This window comes from Falco cherrug, chromosome 1 (genome assembly GCF_023634085.1).
Source record: "Falco cherrug isolate bFalChe1 chromosome 1, bFalChe1.pri, whole genome shotgun sequence".
Classification (NCBI taxonomy): domain Eukaryota; kingdom Metazoa; phylum Chordata; class Aves; order Falconiformes; family Falconidae; genus Falco; species Falco cherrug.
The window spans coordinates 39,438,772-39,463,288 of NC_073697.1; the positions used below are offsets into that span (position 1 = coordinate 39,438,772).

Sequence of the window (24,517 nt, forward strand, 5' to 3'; positions counted from 1 at the left end):
GAGGCCAGGAAGGGGACAGGACCACAGACAAGTGCAATCTCACGGTGTTTTTTTGGCAACAGCCAGGACAGACACGGCAAGACCGCTGTTGGCAGGACACATCCAGAACAGCAACTAGGAAAAGAGAGTGGCTGCAAAGCACTGAAGGGAGGGAAAGGAGCCTCAGATCCTCTGGCTGCACTGAAGGGATAAGGGCGTGGATTGCATGGTCATATTTTCCAGCCAACTGCAAAGAGCTACATTAATTCCTCCAGCCATCACTTGCCTTTGAATGTGATCGTAGGAAGGGTTTGCAAAGCAGCAGCATCCTGTTCCCCAACACAGCCAGGGTGCTGTCACAGCTTTTTTTTATAGGAAGGGAGCAAGGATACAGAAGCTAATTACTTAAATAATTACCTAATTACTCTAAGCACCCTCAGCCTACCCCATCTCCACTCTGGGATGGGGTGGGTGCAGCTGAAACTCCCACCACTAACTTGTCCTGTCACATCTCGTGTAAAGCACTTCATCCCACCACCCAGGGCTAAAAGTTCCTAAAACATTTTGGGTCTAAAAAGCTCAAAGCAAGCCCTGCTAAAAGAAAACTCTGGGGCACAGGTTTGCTGAGGAGCTGGTTATGGGAGCGGTCTATCTCTCAATAGCCCAAACAGGAGATGATGGGAGGGCTGCAGACAACCTGTCTGCTGCCCATCACAGGGTCCTTCCCACCTGGGCTACCCTTGGGAAGTGTGTCCTGCCTTGTCTGGTCCACCATGCACATCCTGCCCACCAGCCAGCCTGCCATTACCATCTGTAGTTGGGTGTATGTTCTTTGGCCCACGGCGCTCTCCTGTGCCACCTCAATATGGCTGTGAGCTCCTGAAAGAGCCAGCAGCAAGGGCCAGGGCACACACGCAACTGGAAATGAGCACCTTTCCCTTCCCTCCTGCCTGTCTTGTCCAGCCTCCATCTGTGGCTGGGGAAAAGTAAAAGCTTTGGGCAGAAACTGGGCATCCTAGAGCTCACCAAATCCTCAGGGTGGGACAGACCTCAGAGCAGGGCCACCTTGGTCAGGTTGCTCAGGACCACGTCCAGTCATGCTCTGAGTACATCCAGGGATGGAGGATCCACAACATCTCTGGACAACTTGGTTCAACATTTGGCCACCCCCCCCACCCCCCCTCTGCCCCCCATAAAAAAGCTTTTTCTTATTTTTAAGTGGAATTTCCTGTATTTCAATCCGTGCCAGCCAGTGAGGCCTCACCCTGGCCATGGAGACCCTGAGGTCCCCAGGGGGGTTCAAAAATCCCGCTTCTGAGGTGTCCCTGTTCCCTGGATGTGGGTGTCACCCTAAGAGCCCAAACCAGGAGGACATAAGCCCTTCAAAAGGAGATGCAGATGAATATGAAACAAAAAGTTTGGAGATTCAACTCTTTTTATTATGGAAGTCTATAAAATAGCCACATGGATTATTTTTTTTTTAAGATCACAAAATACACAACATTCATTTTAATATGCAACACATAATATTATATACATATTAAAAACCACATGACTGAAACACATGTTCACACGGCACCAATTTCATAATGAAAAACCTCACAAGTGCTTTTTTCTTTTTTTTAATATTAAAAACAACTGTGATAAAACATATTAATATTTTTCCAGACAATGTTTACAATAAAGAGAAAAAAAATCATATTTTACTAAAAAACAAATATTTAACAGCAAAACTTTATACTAAATATCTATTTTGAATTATAACAAAAATAGTACTTATAATAGTTTATAAAGACAGACAAAAAAAATTTGTGTATAAAATAATATTATAGCAAATTGGACTGTGCTAAGAAAAAAAAAACAAAAACAATTCTGAGATTCAAAGTGCTTTACTCTGCAAACCCACTGCAGCAACTTTTTTTTAGTCAAGTTATATTAGTTAGGAATGGAAAAACAAAAGCATGACTTACTTATGCCTAGATTAAATACACACACACACAAACATTATATATACACATGATGTAAGCATATATATATAATGGATGTATGCATCTTACATTACCGCTCTCCAATCAACCACTCACTCAGAAGCATGTTTGGTTTTCAATTTGTAATGACATTGGAAGTTAAAATAAAAATTTCAGCGAAACCCTTCACTGATTTCCCATAAGCACAAGTGGGACCGAGCCCTTTCAGAAAAGTCTGCCCAAGAGCTCTGGCTCACCGCGGTGTGGCACGAAGCCCCCCATGAGCTTTAACCAGACCTTTTCACCTTGCTGTCCCTTCCCCTCTCCAGCTTTCCCCTTTTTCAGCCTCCTCTCCCCCAAGCACAGTCTTATTCCCTTGACAGATGTCAGATGGAATTGGGAGCTCCTGGGGAGCACCTGGCAGTGGATCTCGGATGGGTTTTCACCCTGCAGCTCCTCCCTGCAGACCACCCACCTCCTGTCCCCATCCCTGTGTCCTACAAGGGCTCATTGTCCACAAAGACCATGGACACCCTCACATGCACTTTTACCTTTCCCCAAATGCTTGCCCCTGGGAAACTCACCCCTTCTTGTCGCATTCAGGTTTCTGTGCTCCTTTGCTTCTTTTGCTTTTTGGGATTTCAATTGCAATTAATCTCCTTTTGTCAATGGGACATTTTTCTCTCCATCAGGGCCAAAGAAAATACCTGAAATCTCAACAGTGCCTGAGCTTGCGGTGTTTCACTCAAAATTTCCAGGCTGGCAAACTAGCTGAGCCTCTGCTTCAGAGACATGGTGCACATAGCCAGAAGCTCCTGAGACCTTGCTTTTGGGTTCAGCATGTTGTTTGCCAACCAGAAAGAAAGGTCTGGATCTGAATGGCATCTCCTAGAAGACTGGGAGTTTTCTTTCAGGTTAAATCAACCTGAAAATCAAGCTATGCCACAGTGGTGTGAGCAAAGACCATCCACCGGGCTGCTCCTGGGGGGTTTCTCACAGCTTGGCTGACGGCAATCCCATCTCAAGTGCTTCTCCTGGCTAAAAAAACTGCCTCCCTCCTCCTTGCCCCCACCAGACGACAGGCTGGCAAAGGTAGCCATCACCATCGCTCACTTCACACTTCCTTCGACCTTCCAAAGAGGCACCCACTCGTCAAAAGCACAACCTGCAAAGCAACCTGGTAAGCCGCATCTGCCGCTTCGCCTTTCTTATTTCAACCCCTCTGACTTATCTGTACACCCTTAAAGCTGAAAGCCAAGCTGCCCACCCAAGCACAAGATCTTTTCCCATCATGGTTAGGAGAGGTCTCAGCCATGGTCCTTGTGTTCTTTTCCACCTCAGAGGGCAAGAGATGGGAGAGGAGTGGGGCTGGGCAGGCTGGGAAGAGATACCTCAAGTCAGAGAGGGATCTCCCAGCCCCGTGCTTGGCTCTGGTCTGAACCAAACACCTGCCGGGGCACTCGGAGAGCTTTTGCTCTGCACCTACATGCGAGGCTGTGTTCACTTTCAACACAACCCACCCATCTCACACGCAACCCAGAAGCCTCTTGCATGCAAAAAATAAAATAAAATAAACCGACCCAGCAAATCAAATGCAAGATACCTTGGTGGCTGCTTGCTTGTGCTGGAGAAGCTTTGGGCAGGGCACCTCTCCTGGGTTAGCGGTGGGATGGGGCAGACAGCTGCAAGGAGCCCACCGCTTGCTCTCCTTCCTGCCGAGCTCTCCCATCACCAAACAAAACCCAAACACAAGACAAACAATGCGTACGTTGACTTATTTATAGAGATCACCTTTAATGCAAATGCCTCCCGTGGAAGAGGACGCACTGAAGTGAGCAGCTCTGCACGGGGCGGCTTTGCTCAGTGCCCCAGTGTTCACAGAGCCGCGGTGGGTCAGCGGGGCCATGCAGTTCTGATGCTGGTGCCTGCACCTTTGGGGAGAGCAAAGGCACACAAATGCCCTCAAAAAGGCTTCCTTTGCATGGGAAAGGGGCTGGTGAGGGGCTGTGGCAAGGGAATGGATGCACACAGGCCGTGTAGCAGCAGCAGGAAACTCAACAAGGAAAAAAGGACACACACACCCCCAGAGCCCCAAATGCAAAATACATTTTGCAAAATGCAAATATGCACTTGTCCGAGGCCTCAGAGGAATGGTTCACCATCCATTCAGCCCTGGACAAGACACCACAGGGTTTTTCGGTCCCGCAGCGGAGGCGAAACAGCAGCCCTCTCCCCAGCCTGCCCCAGCACCAGTGGGAGAGGGCACAGGAATGGGCATTGCTCATCTCTCCCTCACCAAGGAAAGCCTCCAACACCCCCAGAAAAACCACAACCAAACAAATGAAAAAAAAAAAACCAAACAAAAAAACCCAAAAAACAACACGCCAACTCAAAAATGAAACACTGTTATCACCAGCTAATTTAACACTGTTAAAAAAAAAAGATCAGAGGCCACCCGAGAGCTACCCTGGGATGCCAGACCTCTGATCATCAGCTGATTTCCAAAGCCTTTCCCACAGTCGGGCCTTTGCGGTGCTCCTCCTCGCAGCAGAAATGTTTTATATATATTTTTATATATATATATATAATATTTAGATACTGTGTATGGATCCCAGCTCAACCCGGGTTTTGCAACTCTTCCTCCTTCCAAATGAAACAAGACACACGACGACACCCCAACCTTCTCCACGCCCCACGGGAAGAGCAGAAGGGTTTTGGCAGCTTCGCTGGTGGAGAAAGCGGTCCCGACCTGGAGGCTCTGTGAAGCAAGCATCGTGGAGAAGCTTCTCGTCCCTCTCTCCTCCCCTCCTGTTCGTCCCCTTGCCCCCACCCCACCCCTCTGTCCCCTGGCCGCCCATCCCTCGCACTGCCAGCATGGGCTTTACACTGTTGCCCCCAGCATGGCATCTGTCCCTGTCAGGATCTCGTTCTGGTTGGAATCCAGTCCGAAAAATTTGACCTTGAGGCCGTCGACAGGGTGGACCACGGGCACCAGGGTGATTTTGGGGAAAGTCCTGGTGGCAAGCTCAAAGCGGCTGGTGCTGGCCAACTCAATGGCCAGCGCCTTGAGGAATAGCTTGGCCAGGTGCTTGCCCAGACAGGTCCGTACGCCTCCTCCAAAGGGGAGGTAGTGGAACCTGCCATCCTTGTCTTCGCTTCGACCCTGCCCAAAGCGGTCGGGGTCAAAGACATCCACGTCCTTGAAGACAGGGGCAGTGTCATGGGTGTCCCGGATGCTGTACATCACGCTCCAGCCTTTGGGGATTTGGAAACCCTGCAGAGAAGAGGGAAGGGGTGGAGAGAAAACCAGAGCAAGTCAACCCTACTGTAAAGGGAGAGGGAGCAGGAGGACAAGATAAGACCATTTGGCTTTGTCTGCTTTTTCTGTATTTTCTTTGAGTTTATTACTTGTGCGTGATGCAGATTTATAAGAAAACCAGAAAGCACAGTGCAAAGGGCTGGGAGATGGGAATCCTGAGTTTATTTCTGCCTCTGTCCCTGGGACCCACCAGATGATCCGTTGCTATTTATTTGCTTTGCAATCACTGGCAGAAGCCACCTACCAGTAATCCCCTGGTGCTCCACTGCCACCAAGCAAGGGGAAGCAGCTTTCCTCATGCCTGTGCTGTGCCATATGCCAGCCAGTCCTCCCCAGAGCATCCCATGGCTTTGCTCACACCCTGCTGGCTGTCAGCCCCACACGCCCAACGCACATGTCAGGGCCTGGGCAATGAGAAACAGAGTGGATTGATCATCCCCTGAGCACTTTAAAAGGTTCCTGACTCAAATCGTTACATTAGTAGGATTTACAGCAACAAGCCAGGTCTCAAGATTTTGTTTTGCTAGTAGGAAATTCCAGCCATTGCAGTGAGTAATGTGCCTGTCATCCAGCAGCTTGGGGATGCCCTTTGCAGTAAACCTTTCCCTTGTCACACCCCAGTTCAGATTTTGGCGTCAAACTTTGTCACAAGTTGCTCTTTAAAGCATCACGCCTGTCTCCTCTTTGACAGCTTGAGTGCATCCCTTCCCTGCCACAGGCCAGATCCCATCACTTTCCTCTGAATCCAGAGCAATTCCACTCCCATCACCAGCAGGACCTGATTTGTCCTCCCTGATGTCTCATCTAACCCAGGCTTGAGCAAGCTTTGCAACATCATGTAAAAGGCTATTATGGGGAGCTCATGGTGCAGCCACATCCCAGAGAGATGGTGATACTCACATCCAGCTCGAAGGTTTGCAGCACTGTCCGGTACCCCCCAGAGATGGGGGTGAAGAGGCGAAGCACCTCCTTGATGACGCAGTCCAGGTAGTGGAGGCTGTTGATATTGTCTAGCCGGAGGGAGCCCTCGCAGATGCAACCGTTGTGGAGGATGCCCTTGCTGCGCAGCTCCTCCCGCAGCTTCTCCAGGACCCGGGGGTGTTTGAGAAGCTGCATGATCAGAGAGGTGCTGGCACTGGCAGTGGTGGCGTAGGCGGCAAAGATGAGCTCCAGGGTGCCATCCTGAAAGACAAGAGCAAACCCAGAGTAAGAAACAGGATGGACAGACAGGCCAGCAGCCATGGCATGTCAAGGGACAGGCACACAGGCTGCTGTGGGGCATTTTTTTCCCCAGCAGCTCTCCAGCCTGGTCACGTCTAACTGCAAGGTCCCTTCTTGTGCAGGCACAGGTCTTGGACACCCACCATAGGGAGCTTCCCACACAGCCTTGGAAGATGCTATGGATCAGAGAGGCAGGAGAAAAAACGCTGGGAATGGCTTTTGATAGCACATGAATGACAAGTTATGCCATTACCCTGCTGCAGATAACCTGCCGAGGGCTCATATGCCCTGCAAAGGAGGCACTACAAAACTGCATGGGTCAAGGGATGAAGCTGGTCAAGGCTGAAAGTTTCAGCAAACTTGTACAGTCTTCTGGTCTTCCCTGGAAATGCTTTTTAGAAAGGGCTGAGCATGATCTGCAAACAAATATGTCCCATAGGAAAGCTTGTTGGCACCATAATCCCCCAGACCAAGATTCACCTGCAGCTCCAGCAACACACTGTGGCCCCCCAGCTCTCACTGACCATCTCAGGTCTGCCCTAAAAAATTCTCCTTGCAGCAGCTTACGCTTTGCTCTTTGGGGAGTCCCTGCTCTGAGCACAGTGAGCACCAGGTGACCATGGAGAAGATCTTTACCTTCAGCTCCTGCATGGTTAGCTCCTTGCCATGCTCTTTGCCACTCTCTATCAGGATGTCCAGTGCATCAGCATAGTCTTTGCCCTGTGTGTTCTGCAGTTTCTCCTGGATGGCTTTCTCCAGCCCCTTCTGCAGTGTCTCACGTGCCCGGATGCCCTGTGGAGCAGGGAGCCATCAGACTACATAGGACACAACATTAGCACTACCATCCCCAGCCCAGAGTCCCCAGGAGCTGGAGACATGCTCAGGACAACAGGCCTAAGTAATACAACTGTAATTGCAGATGCTCAAAGAGAAGTATAAAGATGCTGAAGTTGTTCCCTGGCCAGGAGGAGCAAGTCCCGAGTGGCCAAGATTACAGGCAAGAGTAATCAGCACCTACGTGCAAATGATAGGTATAATGTGGGAGCCCCAGTACTACACCAGTTCACAGGCCTCCGGCTCACCCTGGGATGTATGGCAAACCCTGGGAAAATTGTCTCTCAAAGGAAAGTCAATTCATCTGAAAGGATCCTCTTCCCAGGACCGTAATGGGCTTTCCAAGCAATTTTATCACCTGGTCTCAGTAAAGCAATTCCTATCTGAGCACAGCTGCACCGGGCCAACCTGCTGCTGCAAATGCTTCAGGGCTGCAGATGGTTTGGGGTCATTCATGTGGTCAAATAACGGTAATAAAATTTGCAGTGATCATCACAAAAATAAATTTTAAAACCCCATGTTTCTGTTACCAAAGTTCCCTATTAAAAAATACTATCTTTTTGTTTGCAGTTTTTGTTGTTTTCATTTTGCACCATTCATCAGAAAACAAGAACAGTTCTTAGAATTAGAAGGTCCACTGACCTGTTTCACCCTGAGGACAGGAGGCAATTAACAGGACAAGGGTCCCACAAAGAAAAGAACACAGCAAAACTGCCAGTTATGGGTGAGGAAAAATGATGCATTAAATCTGGGCAAGTCCTGACTGTATCCTCCCTTGCATCAAACTGCAAAGTCCCTAGTGCTCTAAAAACCTATGGATGGATCTTCTTCTCCACTCTACTGAAACAGGACTTTGTAGCCCAAAATGAACTCACTTCTAGAAGTGAGAGGGTGAGAAGACATCCCTCCGAGAACCTGTAGAGGCTGGATTAGCCACCATCCCTTTGATGTAAGATTAGTGTTATCAGCTGGTGGAGGACTCAGCCAAAATCTCTTACCCTCCTGTAGCCACTGAAGGGCAGATCCACAGGCAGGGAGAAGACATTCTCCACAAATTGCTGGTAGACCTCAAAGAGGCGGTTGAGTTCCTCATCGGGGATGCGGAAGCCCAGCAGGACACGGATGGCCATGCGGAAGGTGAGCTTCTGGGTCTCATGGTAGACATTGATGGACTCAGGGTTGCTGCTCCAGGCCCGAAGGGTGTCTTTGATCACAAGCTGGATCTTGGGGAGATAGCTCTCCAGTGCCTCATGGCTGAAGATTTTGGAGAAAACCTGCCAAAGAAAGCAAGTGGAGATTTCTACACAGCCCCAACACCCTACTCTGCCTTCTCCCGTAACCAGCTTCTGCCCACAAAAATGGACATCACAGGTCTCCTGCATGGAGCAGAGGACTCATCATCATCCAGAACCCATCATCCAGAATCACCGATTCCTAAAACAGCTGCCTAAAAGGGTTGATGGACATCAGCTGACAGATCCTCCACAGGCTGATCCCCACCACAGCCACCACAGATGACAGGCAGTAACAGGGTGCAAACCAGAGATGGGAGGAAATGCTTCATCCTGTGCGTGGCAGGAAGGATGGAGCCAGCTTCGTGTCTCATGCCTCCCAGTTACATTCACCCCAGGATCTGGATGCTACTAATACACCTCTTCCACTGGGATTCTCTAGTATCTAACATTACTGTTGTGCACGCACACAGACGCATGCAAGCTTGTCTCTCCACGGGAAGACTTGGCGGTTTCTCCCACCCATCAACCATCCTTTTTAAATATACATAAAAAATTAAGGAAAATAATTATTTTGAGGCATTTAGGATCTCTGCGAAAACTGGCTGAACTTAGACAGGGGTTCAAGTGGGGAAGAAAGCACACACGTACACAGAGGTGGCAATCACACACGGCTCATTTCCTTGGGAAACCGGGGAAAAAAAGGCCTGATGTCAGCAGACAGTATTAATTTAAGCTCTGCGAGTAAACACTGTGCGGGAGTGGGCCTCCCCAGGCCCCCGATGCTAACGGCTCCTTACTCCAATTTGGGCCAGGGCCCACGTTGCACGAGGAGCTCAGCAATGCCAGGAATGTCCCTTCAGCCCTCCCCGGTGCAGCCCACAGCACACGCTTTCATTCGGCATCCCCGCTGCATCCCTCCCAGAGTGCACCAGAGGAAAAAGTGCTGTTTGTTTATTTTTTATTAACCTACACACACACACACAGGGCAGTAGGCACACACACACCACCACATGCCAGGCCTCCAGGAAAATCAAATTAAAACAGGCTCCCAAGGAGGGAGCTGCAAGCCTGCATAGCCTCCACCGGTGGCCGATTCCCGGGGGGGCTCAGTGCACGGTGGGGGGGCTGTGAAGTTATCAAACCAACAAGAGGAGAGAAATCAAAGCCGCCCCCTCTTTCCATGAGCGCCGGACTCACTGGAGCTGTAAATGTGAGAATTTCCTCCGCAGTCAGCACTCAAAGGGAAAGGTAATATTTTCCTGGCTGCGACCCCTCATTGCTAATGCACATCGTTCACTGGGAGTTTGTTTGGTGAAATAACACCTCTGTCCCCTCGCAGCCCTGGGCAGGAGGCTCGACAAGAGCTGCTTCATAACGCACCAGGCTCGGGCTGAGCCCTGAGCAAAGCTCATCACACGATACACGGTGGGGCAGGGCTCAGAGGCTCCCCACGGAAATATCAGCACCCAAATGGGATGGTAGGAGGGATGGGAAAGAAAATGCAAGCAGACCAACAAACAGATCCGCCTGCAGACAGACAGCTGTCCCCAGATGGCTACGCAGAGCAGAGGCATGAATGAACGGAGCAGAGGAATGAATGAATGAACAGCGGGGCAGCAAGATCACGGTAAGGGCGTGAGACGGTGTGGCTGCTGCCTCTCTGCCACCTCTCTGCACTTCACAAGCTATTTTTAAGCTTGAAAAGGGAAACGATGCTGAGGCAGACCTGCATGTGTGAGGGGGTGAGTGAAAAAGCAGCCTCTTGGAAAAGAAAAGCTGGAGGTGTTAAAGCTGAGTCCCTCAGCTGCCTGGGGAAGGTATGAAGGGAGTTGAGAAAGGGCCGGCTACTGATGGCCATGAGCGGGACACCAGGCTTTGAGGGAGTGCCAGCTGGAGGAGCGCTGGCAGCCACGAGATGCTCCACAGGGATTGGACAGGACCTCCTGAGTGGGGCCAGCGAAGGGACACCCACGTCTCCCATCTGGCTGGCATCTGCCCTTCATCCATGCTGGGGAGGTGGGGTAAGGACAGAGGCTCCCAGTGAATCACCCCGCTCTCCCCAGAGGCTTCCCATAACTCAGTTTCTCCAGCTGAAAGCAGACCCGATGAGGGGACAGCCTCTGCTTAAGGAACACCGAGGCTGCAGCCCTGCTTGGAGCCACCATCCCGATGGAGGTGGCCCTTGGGGCTCCTGAGCTGGGGCTCCTGAGCTGGGACCTCCTCCTCCAGCTCTGTCCCGCATCTCCCAAAGTGCTTGGGGACCCCCTGCACCCTGCAAAAAGTACAGCAGCCCAAGGAATGCCTCTTGTCTCACCGTGGAAAAGTGCTGCAGTGGTGCAAAAGCCCAGCCCGGGGCTGGACCCACACCCTGCAGACCAAGCTGGACTCTGAAGAGGAGAGTGCCCGTCCCAAGGAGTGATGTGCAGAGAAGGCACAGAGGAGGGGGACCCTCAGGAAGAGAAGACTGAGCCCCTACAGAGGTCAAAGGGGGAGCATTTAGCACTAGGGGGTTAATGGTGGGGGGTAAAATCTTTTTGCTCTTTCTTGAGCTGTCCTTTTGCCGTCAGGCTCCTCCAGCCCCAGCCAGCTGCATCCCCGGCCTGCTGGAGCCTGCAGCTCCCAGCCACACGGCCGGCTCGCTGCAACGTCCCGTCCGCTCGCCGCCACTGCGCTCCACGCCGCCTAATCCCAGATGTCAGTGGATCCTTCCCCAGCCAGACACAAGTCTGGATCCCCTTCCAGTCACCTCCAGTTCAACCCTGCATCTTTCCAGTTGATTAAAAAGGAGGAAAAGGCAGCCAACTTTCCCGGTCAAACCTCCGCGCGTTTCTAGCCTAAAATTCCTGCGCCCTCTAGTGAAGTCGGACCGAACGTCTCGGCCGCTCGCTGGAGCAAGACCAGGCAACAAGGAGCATCGGTGCAAAACAAGCTGCTGCAGAGATGCCAAGAGGCAAGGTCATCATTAAGGGGATGCTCGGCTTTGCTAACACCAAGATGTAATAGCCCAGCCATGGTGGGGGTCTGGCCAAGTAGCCTCAGTGGCAGTGCCAGGACAGTGGCCAGGACTTTTGGGGGATGCTGGAAAGAGCCCCCATTTTTTCTGACATTTTGATATGTCTCAAAAAAAGACAAGTCTGGGGATTTGCTCTGTCTGAGGGCAATCATTTACACCCACGCACACATGCGCTCGCCCTGTGCTGAGGGAGACACCACCACCCAGAGAGCCTGGCTGGAAACTTCTGAATCCACCTCACAGTGGAAACAGGATACTTAAAGATTTATGGTTTTCCTAAAGCAGAAAACTCCTTCTCAGTTTCTCAGCTCCAGGATCTCCTGGACAGATCCAGCCCTGTGTGACAGTGAACTGTCCCCAGTCCTGGCTAGAAAGTAGCCCAGCTCCATCCTTAAACCACACCGAAGGGGAGAGGACATTCAAGTGAAGGGCCCTGAGCTTCAACGCACAGTGTTTCCATGTGTAGCAAAGGCTTTGTTTGGCAGCCAGGGTGGAAAGAACTTAGCAGGGACAATACTTTTAATTGTGTTACCCCTCCTTGGTGCTGGCCAAGCTTTCCCAGCCCAAGCACCAGCTTCAGCCCCTGCCTTTTGCCATCCCCAACCTGCAGTTCCCCTACTACTGCCCAGCACATCAGCATGGCAAAGAGGGAACTGAGCTTCTTCTTCCACCCCTCCAGGAGGAAAACTTATGCTTTGGGATCAGGCACCTGCGTCTCATCCAGTCCACGCCAGCCAGAGCTGCTGGCCCGACCAAACAAAGGCACGATGAGCATGGAGATGTTTTCATGAACCAATTTGGCACCCACTGGTGGTTTGGCCGGCAGGATGTGTCAGGAAGCATCCAAAGCAATGTCTCAACCTCGAGACATACTATTTCTTCCTATGTTTCAAAAGAACAGGCAGCATTTGTCCCAACGCCATCCTGTCGCCACATTATAATGAATGTCTGCCTCTCTCCAGCATCAGACATGGACCTGCCAGACATGGAGCCCACTGCCATGCTCCAGCGGGCTTGTAAACTGTGATATTTTTGGAGCGGGATGAGAAGGCTCATGGGCAAGAGGCTGCCCTGGTACCAAGAGCATGAGCAAAGGAAAAACACAGCAAAAAAAAAAAAGTTGTGAAGATTATGCAAGGCACCGCAAAGAGGAGAGGACCTCCACAAAACCCCACTGCTGCCCTGACAGTCTGCCATCTATTTATGAAGAGCTTTGCCTTTCACAGGCAGACATCAAAGAGTTGATCCCTTTTCTCCCTATGCTGTAATTGGAAAATAGAACACATGGACCACTCCACAGTCTCCTGCCATGCTCCAACATGGGAGGAATCCAGGCCTGTACGGAGGGAAAAGCCAAAAGTTTCAGCTCCCAGACACACAGAATGAGCAATGCTGGGTTTGCCCATCAAAGCACAGCACTGCATACAGAGGGCAGGTCAGGAGCGTCGGTGTCCTGGGGGAGCAGCAGCCTCTCCCAGGGAGAAAAGCAAGAGCCCCATGAATACTGCAATCCATCTCCAAAGGGAGTCTGGTTACAGTAGCTCGAGTCTCCAAACTTGGCCCAGCTGAAGATAAGAAATGGAGTGCCTTTGCAAAAAAAAAGTTTCACTGAAATTCGAATGATTCTCAAAAAAATGTGCTGGAAAAAAATGTAAAGATCATTTCTGCATCCTTGGGCCACATCATGATGACCATGCACCTTTCATGGTTGCCCATACCCCTAATTTTTCGATTTTTTTTTTTTTTGGTAAGCATTTAGGGTTGTAAGAAACTCTAGCATTTCATATTTCCTCTCAAGTTCAGAATAAAAACAAGCCCAAGCACCCCATTTCCCCATGGATCAAAAATCTTCATGTCCAAGCATCTCTTCTACAAACCCTCCACATGGCATGGGAGATTTCACTTTTGATCCAAACCCCTTTAACAGGCTATCAGGTTAGAGGGGCTGTGATGCCCAGGCTGTTGGGGAGAGCAAGGAAGAAGCATGCCACCCTACATCTGTCTCAGCACCTCCCTCTTCAAAACTGCCTCACGTCTCAAAAAAACTTGCCACCACTACCAAAATGGAACCAGCTATGTAGGCTTCTTACCCCACTTAACGGGGCTACCTTGGCACACAGCGGTTCTTCAGCATCTGCATGCCTCCACCACCTCTGAAGCACTGCTCCAAGTGCCCCTATTTACTCATAAGGAACCAGCGCATTTGAGGAGAGTCAAATTCACCTTACGTATTGTCACCGCTCTTCAAGGAGGGAATCAAACACAGGGAGGGAGAGAGAAAGAAGATATCACATCAACAGATAGTGTGGCAAAGAAATGGGAGCCGTGTCCAGCCAGAAGGGATTAGAAAGGTGGGATCAGCTGGCCAAGAAGAGGTCCAACAGGGCACGCACACACCCTGCCTGTGGCTAGTGCCTTTGGCTGGAGCCGAGGAGAAGGACCATCCCACAAACCCACCAGGCACACTGCTGCATGGTCAGAGAGGCCATTCATCGGTGGCAGAGGGCCGGATCGAACTGGGATGGGCTATCCCATTTGGGTTTGGACCACAAACTAAATCCCAGATCTGTGGTGTGGAGAGGAGAGTCTATCCAGAGCTAAAGAGGAGGAAAGCAACTTGTCCAGGCAGGAGGGATACTGCCCTGCCCACCACTGTGGAGCCAATGGAGGAGAAATATTAGGAGAAAAATCCCCTTTCTGCTGACCCCGTGCATCTTCCTGGAGCATGGAGGAGGGACCAAAGGGAAGGAACTCCATGCATTTAAGTAACCCAGAGCACGGACTCTAGAGACAAAACCAGACTTGGCAAAGAAACCAGCCTCAAGTGCTCTTCCATGGGAGCACTTAGTCCCTGGTCTTGCCAAGTGTTCCACAAGTGGGGAGCAGAGCAGAGCATGTGGGGTGGCCACACTCACAGAGGAGATGAGAGGGAAACACCCACCCCATGACACAGCCCACCCCCTCCCAAAGGTGAAATAAATATGCCTTTCTGAGCACGCATGGTGTCTTGGCAAAAATAGGGGAAGACTCTTGGAGAAGTGTTTCCCCCAGCAACTCTGCTGCCAAAATCCTGGGTAAGGTCTTGCGAGACCTCGATGCATCATATGGAGATGAGCACACACCTGACAGCGCAGAGGTGTGCCTGCATATCCATGCGAGAGCTCCCACAGACTATCAGCAAGACCTCTTCTGAGCTTTAAACCAAGCTGAGGGAGGAGATGACAAGGGCTCAGGTGACCCAAGGCCACCGTACAAACTTGAGGAATAGGAAGTTGAAGAGCAAGCTGTCTGACAGAGAGATATATTCAGGGGTAGAAGTGCCACCTGAGAAGTGATGGAGAGCATCATTAACCTGAAGCAAAGCACTCAGTCCCCAGAGGGATGGGCAGGATATTACGAATTTCAACTTAGCAGATTGCTCGAGTTGCTTGGAAGGGTGGAGTATGATGCATAGAAAACCAAAGCTACACAAAGAAAATGTAGGACGGATCCTGAACCTGAAAATCTCCCCCCCCATCTCTGGGATTAGCTCCTGGCCTCCCCTGATCCCGCTCTGAAGTAGACCCTGGACCCATGCAGAGCCATGGGCTGCAGGCTGCAGTTCCACCCAGCACAGAGCACTGCAGCCCACACAGGACATCCAACAACTTCCATCCCCAATGCCACAGAAAGGTAGAAAAGCCCACGGGAAAGAAATTCAGTTCACAGTATCGTACAGCTCCTGGGCTGTGACCACGTCCTGACACAGTACAGCTTCTCAAAGCAGGGTCTGAGCTTGGCGGGGCATTTTGGGGTGGAAGGTGCTATGAAAAACACATGAAATTTGTCTTTCAGCCAGGAGCGCCTGGGCTTTGCTTTTTTTTTAATCCATTGGAATTACTCTGGATTTACACCACTGTAGATGACAGCACTATTTGGTCTAAAGTCAATGAGCCAACCTAGCTGACAAATTCTTCCCCAAGACCGCGAGCGGGAGCCCTACTCCTTCAAAGAAAGCCTTTTCTCCGGCCCCAGTGGCTTTTGCCCATGGATTAAAGCTTACAGGGCAGCAGCCCGACATGGACACGCTGAGGAAGGGCTGCAGGTGAGCCAGCTGATGGCAGCTGCAATCCAGCCTGCTTGAGCTGACTGATACAATTGAGGGGGGGGTGAGGGGGCTTGGATGGAAGGGAATGGTTTCTTTTTCACCATGGGATTTACAAGTCTCACGAAGGAGAGTGGTGGGGCTGGGTGGAAATGCAAGGAAAAAAAACCTCCAAACCCTAAAAAAAACCCTCTCTACAACTTGGGTCAGGATTTTTTTGTAGTGAGAAAGGTATGTTCCCGCTGCCTCCCATCCCTCCTTCCTCCTCCCGCCCCTCTCCCTCATCTCCGTCCTTCCCTCCCTCCCCCCCGCCCCCCCCCCCTCCCCCCAGTCCAGCCCACAGCAGCTGGTTTATATTTGGCTGTAAATTTATGGCCCCTTTTGTGTTCTTAATCCTCTTGCAAACTATATTAAAGCCTCAGACCTTTCTACTTGGTGCTAATAAGCTCAACACTTGTATGCCTCCGAGGCAGAACATTAATTGTGGTGTGTTAATGAATGATGTAGTTTTGGACAGTGAGACAAAACAGGCCATTTCTCTGCACCACTGTCTGCTTCCTCCTCAAGTCTCCAGGTCTAGGATGTCTACCCAGCCCACGGACTGCTTTTATTTTATTCTTTCTTAAGCCAGCTATGCCTATTTTGGGATTACTATGCTGGAACAGAGCACGGCCCCGGCAAGTCCAGCACTTTTCTGCCAAGGCTGGATGCTTCTGAGGAAAGTCTGAGTCCCACCTTCCCCGCGCACCATAGCACACCCGTGCCGGCAGTGCGTATCCTGCACGGGGAAACTCCTTCCTGGCCCCAGGCACTGCTCAGTCTAGACCTAAAACCTAAGGACCATGTGTCCTGGCCATTTCCAATTCCCATTTCCTTCTCCACTGAGATGCTGGGGTCCCTCACGGGCAGAGGCACAGGAGCGCCTCCCTCCCTGTTTGCTGAACTTCAGCTTCCCACTGGCCTTACATCCCATAAAACCAGAGCCAACGTTATCACCGTGCCTAAGAGTAGATTTGCTTTGTCTTCCTGACAGCTCGTATTGACCCAGGGATCGACACTTCAAAAGACACACGTGGTAAATCTGGAGCGACTGCAGTGATTTCACTGGGGTTTCACTGGTAGAAATGGGAGCTCACGGGTGGAAAAGGGAACTGGAGATGCCTACAAGGAAAGATCTAGGGCAAGATGAACAGCCAGGAACAGGGTATGGCAGAGGTAGTGTGGCTGTGCCACCAAAACAAGAGCAGGATGGGGAGAGCACCGGAGCATGGAGCAAGGAGGACCCTTAGCCAGTCACTGTCCCCAGTCACCCCTTCCCAATGAGTTACTGTAGAAGAGCAGGCACTCGCCTCCCTTGGAACATCACGTCTGACTGCAGGGGATGATGTGCATCCTTCACGTGATGGGGAGAGACAGGGATCTGTCACTAAAAAGCCAGAGCAAAGCCATGCCCATGCTCAGGCCAGGTGCAAGAGTAACGTGGCTACTCCTGCCAGCAACCTGCAAGGTGATTTTGAGACAAAGATGCCACCATGGAGGAACAAGCTGCAGCACGGGTGGCCCAGATCCTTCTCTGACATCAACATAAACTCCATGACCCAACAGCAGTCACAGCCTCTTGGTAGATATTTATCTCAGGAGGGTGGCTGAGGAGTTTTGGGTTGCTTTTGTTTACTACTTGTAAACTGTTCTTATCGACCAGCTTCATCTCAGGCAAAGGACAGAGCCAACGCTGATGACATCTGCAATAAAGCGATACCCCTTGTGCAGGCAAGCCCTGCTCCCAGCCCTGCTGTCACGTCCCCATGAAAAGTTGACTTTACACCCAGAGACTCCCCCTCTAATAATTGGAGAGTTCATTTCCCCAAAGGGTGAATTTTTCTTCAATTTATATTAACTTTGACAGTTTCCTGCGGGGGAGCTTTAATAAATAGAGGATGGGAAAAGAGAGAGCTGCCATAGCTACCGGCGTGTTAATATGGCTTTGTTCCTCCTGAGCACCTTTGGCATGTGCCTCTTGGAGTCCTTTATCAACACCTCTGGGATTAAAGCTTCTGGTAGCCCAGGGATGGAGATGAGGATATTCAGCCACTTTATGGAAGGAGATACTGAATCCATACAAGATTCTGAAAAGAAGCTGAGATAGGGAAACAGCAAGCCAAAGAGAAGATCTCCGGAGACTCAGTTGTCCAGCCCAGCTCTGATCCTGTCACCACCAAGGGCAAAGTCTCCTACAGCAGATGCAGTGGCGATAGCTGCAATTCGCTGATCTCAAAATTACATTGAAGAGTTAAAACTCTTTGGAAAGCTTCACAACACATGGCCAGCAAAACAGCCGATTTCAATGGCAAGCTACCAGAAACATCATGTAAGAACATGTTGGGTTTGAAGCTCTTTGCTAGAGCCCGTCTTCACATCTCAGTGGCAATCTGTCCCATCAAGAGGAGAGAGACCACGGCTCGATTGCCAGGGAATGATGAAAGAGTATCTGCCAGCACTGCTGCAAATAAGTGCGACTCCACCGGCTTTTAGAAAGACGGCAAGGATTTATCACAGGTGGTGACCACGTAAGGGTTGGTGGAACAAGAGCTAGAGCTGACCCCAATGGATGGAATCGCAGCAGAGGGTGAGCACACGGGGTTTCACACTCTGCCTTTCCTTGTGTTGGCCAGCATCCTGTGCTGCAAGCAACCTCATGAGAAATTATACCTCATGTACAATTTTCTGGCAAGGCCAGAGAAGGAGAAACCACTTAAAAGGAAGCAAAGGCTCAAGCTTAGAGATGAAGTAGAAAACAGAATTTGAGAGGTGGAATTCTTCACTCCAGAAAGCTCTACAATGCTCTACACTGAATTATCAACAACCTAAAAGGTTTCCTAGGAAATACTGCTGCTCTTCTGCATGGAGCTTTCAGACTGCTCCGATTCTTTCAAGATTTCTATTAATGCTAGCATCCTTACTATGAAAGTTGGCTAATTCTGGGAAAAAAAAGCTGCCTTCTGCCAACAAGTTCATTGCTCAGTTCCTCAGAGGTTCAAGAGGAAGGTACAAACCAGGTATCTGAAAGAAAAACTTCCACCTAGAAGTAGCAAGCTTAAGTCTTAAATCTAATGCTTCCTCCTCACACCTCAGAGCCTCAGCAGCAGGGCGGGGAGAGTTAAAAGTCAATGCCATTTAACAGCAACAAAAGCTCAGGGCTAATGAACTTAAAAGACGCCAGCAATTTCTGCTGGTAGAATGCACCTGGCCTGGAAAAAACTTTAATCTGGTCATCGCAATCTCAACAAGAATGAAATGATCTATTTTATTCCCATTAGAAGCAGGTTCACCTTATCTCTGCATGCGCAACTCATGCGGTCCAGGGCGAGGGATGGTTTTACGTAGGGGAAAAGGTGATCCAAGCAGCTGCCAGGCTCAGGGAGCACCCAAGGGTGCATGACGCATGAGATGTTCAGCTCCGTGAAAATAGTAATTAAGAGGAGACCAAGTGAAGGAATCAGAATAACCTCCCGTTTTCAAAGGGAAGGGAACCAGCTGAGCCCGGTGTACCCAACCTCATGCTGCTGAAAGAGAAAGCTTAAAAAATAATTAGCTACTCTAAGCATTCCCAGCCCCACTGATCCAGGGAAGGTGTTTGCTCTCAAATACACCAGAGCTCAAAGCAGTGGCAAGGTGTGCATGCAGGAGCAAGGGTCATCCTGGGACAGCGTTTTATCAGAATGCTTGTTCTTAAGAGGTTTTGGGCCGTCCCTCAGGCAGGAATTAGGATCCTTGCCAGCTTGGGATCACTCGTGATGCCAAAAATTTGGAAGGCAAAAGGGCTTTGAGGAAGAGAATGGGGATCCAGACCAGCCTTTGGATTCAGAAAAACCTGAAAACACTGGGATTCACTGCTTAGGGTGGGACATATATTTCCCACTAGGAAAAAACAGCAAAAGTGAGAACATCGGGTATGAATATCAAGGGAAAGAGGCTCTACCCCTTCTATGCTGCTGGCATCTCTCCTTGCTGGTGCCGGCACTCCCCATCTGAGCTGTGGTACAAATTATAAGTCCATCAGGATACCACAAAGGTCAGGCCTCCCTTTTCCATGACCCCATTCCCATAACACACGCTCTCCTCGCCTCCCCAGTGTCTGTTCCTGAGGTCAGAATTCCGCGGTTTTATTAACGTGATGGCAACCAAAGGCCTTCAGCTACCCACTTTTCAGTAGCAAAAAATTATCTTGCTGTGCAGAAGATAAAAGCAGCAGCGAAGGAGCATAGAGGCACCCTCAAATCACTGGTGGCTGCTGCTGCTTAACCCTCCGTTAATGGGAAATAAATCGGAGCCAAAACTGCTGCCTTCCTCCTGCTGCTGAAGCAAAGCACATCACTGCCTGTTCCCCTGCACCTCTCCTGCCGCAAATTATGCTCCGTGTTGGAGGGAGCCCCATGAACTATCACCCTTTCTCTTTGACAGCAAGGTTGGAAAAAATGTCTCCCTCCTTAAAGAAAAATAAAATTAAAAAAAAGCAGCCCAAGCAAACAGGTAATTGCAAACACTGCGTTTACCCTGGTCTCGGGTAGGGACTGACACGGCGTTTCTTGTGGTATCGCTCAAGTCCTGGCCACCAGTGCATTAAGAAATGTGACTAATAGGTGTCATGTGGTGTTTGTTTTCTCATCTGCTCCCCTGGGATAAAAGAGTGAGCAATGGGTTTGGTAGGGATTTTGTAGCCATATATACCCCAAAATAGGAAATCCTGCTGGAGCAGGGAGCGAGAGCAGACCTTGCTTCAGGGCAGGGACTGGGACAGACTCTTGGTGCTGGGTACCACGCTGGCTGTGCCACTGATGCCATCTCCGCACCACAGACAGAGGGGGGGAACATTACCTTCACCCCAAACCCACTGCCTGCCCCAAAGCTGGGAAAGAGCCTGTCCCATGGAGGATGGGATGCAAAAGCCACCATCCATGCCACCACACCAGCCTGCATCACCTTTGCCACCACCTTTGCTGATGGGGGGACAAGAGGATGATCCCCCACATCTGCTTGGGCTCAACACACACACAGAGCCCCAAAAACAGGTTGCCCTGCCCTGGGGCCTGTAAGGAGGCTCTGACCCCAGGACCACCAAGGAGGTGAGGCAAAGCAAGACCCCAGGAGGGGCTTAGCACCCCCCTGCTACCAGCTCAGTGTCCGTCTCCCTCCACATACACTTCATTCAGGGACCCCCACCAGCGCCCCAGTTTCCCTGAAATCCAATGCAATGCTCAGCACCACGACCCCAACCCCCCCCCAGGAAGCACAAACCCCACGGGGTCTTCCTGCAACACCCCCGTGGTGGAGCATGGAAAAGGCCGGGGGGGGGGGGGGGGGCACGCTTCTTTGCCCCCCCGCCCCCATGCCGCGCTGTGCCCTCACTCCTCATCGCCCTTTTAAGAGCACTCTGGGCCCACTCTCGCTGCTCCGCGCACGGCAGCGCCCCCCACGCGTGTCCCCGGCTGCGGGGGGGGTGGGGTGGGGGGTGTCCGTAGGGTGATGGGTGGAGAGGGGCAGCACCTCCACCCTCAGCAGCAACCTGCAGAGCAGCCCTCCCCTGTGACCCCCCCTCCCCGTTCACCTTCTCTCCTCCCCATCGCCCTTTTAAATTCCTCAAAGGCATCGATCGCGGACACGAGGTGGGGGGAGCGCCCACGCGGGGCCTGCCTCCCACGCACTGGGGGGTGGGGGCTGCGGGGAGAGGAGGAGGGAGGAAGGAGAGGCGGACGAGAGGGAAGAAGGGAAGGTGTTCTCCCGCCCTACGTGCGGACCCACGCCCCGCCCCCTTCCCCCGCGGCTTTCCCGGTCTCGCGTGGGACGCTCACCTTCCTCTTGTGGCGATGGATGTCGCCGATGGAGTTGGCCACAGTGTTGGGGCCCAGCAGCATGCGGGTGCTGCGCGGCCACTCCGTGCTCACCAGGTGATGCTCCCCCATCAAGATCTTCCGCACGTTTTCCGCGCCCGTCACCCGCACCAGCGGCCGCCCCAGCAAGTGCGTCTTGAAGACATTCCCGTACTTCTCCCGCCGGGAAGACTGGAAGCAGGAGCCCTGCGGTTGAGGAGGGGGGGGCGGGGGAGGGGAGCACAGGTTGGGGTGGTGTTACGGCACGGCCTCTCCGCGCACCGCACCAACGCGTGGGGATCCCCACGGTGCAGCCGGGGGAGATGGGGAGGGGGGGGGCAACCCGGCCGCGGGGGGGGGGTGGGGGCGGGGTAACCCCGACATCCCACCCGCGCACAGCCCGGCTCCCTCCGACGGGGCGCCCGGCGCTGCCCGCGGCGCGCCCACTCCTCCAGCCGCCCCGGCGGGAGTCCGCGCCCTTCGCCCCCCTTCCTCCTCCTCCTCCCTTTCACTTCTACCTTTACCTCCCCTGGCACTTTTTAACCTTTCCCCCCCCTTACCCCCCTTTTTTTTCCCATTCTCTCTTTTTTTTTTTTTTTTTTTTTTTTTTCCCGCTCAGGCTGAATTTACTCGAAAGGCTGCAATTTGCCTGAGTAAATCTCCAGATTTGAGAAGGTTTAATAACTTTCCCACATGCTCCGGGGGCTTTTGTCGGCGAGGAGGTGGATGGAGCCGAAGGAGCGGGGGGGGTGTCCCCCCCAAAAAAACCATCCCGAGCGGGGATAATAGCTGCGAGCGCGGCAGCTCCGCGCCCCGGCGCTGGGCTGGGAGCGCGGGTGTTTATTTTGAAACAAAAGCGCGGTTGTGAATTTCAGATGTTCAGGTGACCCTGTTTCTTGATCTCCGTAAATATAATTAAAGTCCTTTTTGTGGCATTAATAAAGAGTTATTTGTACACCATTTCCAGGGCAGCACAAAGAGGACCTTTATGTGGCAGAAGTTTCGAATGGAGTCCAATTTATACAAAATTTTGTATTTTTAGCCCTGGACTCTGTTTGGACGGAGCCTGTGGAAAAGCGAGAACCCTTTTCTGGTCCCCCTGTAAAAATCTGATAAATTTCTTTAAAAAATAAAGCCCTATTGAGAGCGTGCGGTTAACCCCTTCGGCGCCGCTGGCGGGGAGGGGGCCGGCCGGGGAGCGGAGCTGCCGCTCCGGGCTCCCGTGCCGGGGCTTCCCCGGCGGCGGGGGAGGCGGGGGGGGACGACACCGGGGGACACCGCAGCCCTCCCAGCCGGGACCGGGTTGCCCTGCTCGGCCGCGGGCTCCGCCATCCCCTCGGCGGTCCCGTCAATGAAACGCGACCTTCGCTGGCGGGAGCATCCTCGCCAGGCTCCTCTTCGCGGATCGTGATTTTCATCCCGCCCAGGGAGGAGCGGGTGGGAAACCCTCGGACTCATTTTCTTCGAGGGTTCCCTCCTGGGATGCTGCGAGCCCCAGGGGTGCCCCCAGCCCGGCCCGCGGCCCCCCCCCCGGAGCGGGACAACCCCCGGCCGCCTCCTGCCTCCTCTCCTCGCTTCCCCCCCCCGCCCCTTTTTTTTTTTGTTTTAGTATTTTTTCTCTTTTAAATATATTTTTTCTCTTTATTTTTATCATTTTTTTCTTTCCTTTTTTTTTTTTTTTTTGGCAGTCACCCTCGCAACGCGGTCCGGGGGGATCCCGCTCCGCCCGCCGCTGTTCAGCATTTAGCAAGGTTAATCCCGGGTTAATCTACCGATTACCTCCGCGGGCTTCCCCCAGGACCGGACCCGAGCCGGGCGGGTTGAGAACCCGACGGGAGCAGCCCAGGGGACGGGGATGGGGGACGGGGACCCCATTGCACGGGCGAGCCGGGGGGGGCACGACTCGGGGAGCCACAGCCACCCCCGACCCGGAGCGGCAGCGCACCCCGGGGCTACCTCCCACCCTCGGCTTTATTTTATTATTTTTTAAGGATTTAGGCTGAGGGGGGTGTGTGGAGAAAAGATTTTTGGCAGCAAGGCGGAGACCCCCCGCCGCTTCCCCGCTAGCAAGCAGACCCCACCGGGCAGCCCCGCAGCGCCCGGCCGGGGAGCGCAGCGCGGCGGACCGAGCCGAGCCGAGCCGAGCCGAGCCGTGCCGTGCTCCCTCGGTGTGTCCCCCCCACATAGCCACCACCAGCCCCCTGCCCCAGCTACCTCCCCAGCTCGCCGGGAACCCGCATGATGCAATCGAAAGGGAAAGAAAAAAAAAGAAAAAAAAAAAAAAGAAAGAAAAGAAAAAGCCCTTTAAAAAAAAAAAAAAGCGCCGGTCCCAGCCCACCTTCCAGGGAGGGAAGGGAAGGGAAAAGGGAAAAGGGAAGGGAAGGGAATCCTCCTTACCTGCAGGAGCCAGTGGAAGGTTTCTCCGATTAAAGGGAATCCCATAGAGCCTTTAGGGATTGGTAGCTTGCAGGTTTTGTCGCGGGTGGCAGCCCAGCGGAGCTGCCACAGCTGTTGGGACACGGCCAGCAGCAAAGTCAGTGACACCAAGCACGCCGCGAGGGTAGCCAGTGCCGAGACGAGATCAAAACTTGCAAAAAGCATATTTGGAAGAAGGAGGAGGAGGAGGGTGGGGAGAGAAACAGCCCCTTGACAGGCACCACACTCGCACCCACACACACGCACGCACGGGGAGAAAAAAAAAAAAAAAAAAAAAAAAAAAAGAGGGAGATTGCGGAGCACACGCTAAGGGCTGCCTGGGGGGTCCTTGGGCGGGGGGGCCGGGCTCGCCCCCTCTCCGCTGGCAGGTTAAAAAACAACAGGAAAATAGGGGAGGGGTGGGAAAAAAAGGGAAAGAAAAAAGAAAAGGGGGACCCAAAAAGCAGTTTCTCCTCTGTCCCTGTCTGAAAACTTTGTTCTTGTTTGGAATAAACTTGACAGAGTGACACAGGCGAAAAAAAAACACCCCACACAACACAAAAAGGGGGGTGGGGGGAGAAAA

General features: G+C 52.1%; 1 protein-coding gene across 1 annotated transcript; it reads right to left on the reverse strand.

The window, feature by feature from the left end:
* Window positions 1-1,396: 1,396 nt before the first annotated feature.
* LOC102047896 (cytochrome P450 26B1) lies at window positions 1,397-24,201 on the reverse strand. Its single transcript, XM_005435304.3, has 6 exons — window positions 23,917-24,201; window positions 21,502-21,726; window positions 8,319-8,594; window positions 7,123-7,278; window positions 6,166-6,447; window positions 1,397-5,220 (listed from the first exon to the last, which is right to left on the reverse strand). The coding sequence occupies exons 1-6, from the start codon at window positions 24,118-24,120 to the stop codon at window positions 4,828-4,830; spliced, it is 1,536 nt and encodes a 511-aa protein (XP_005435361.2). The 5' UTR covers window positions 24,121-24,201; the 3' UTR covers window positions 1,397-4,827.
* Window positions 24,202-24,517: the final 316 nt, after the last annotated feature.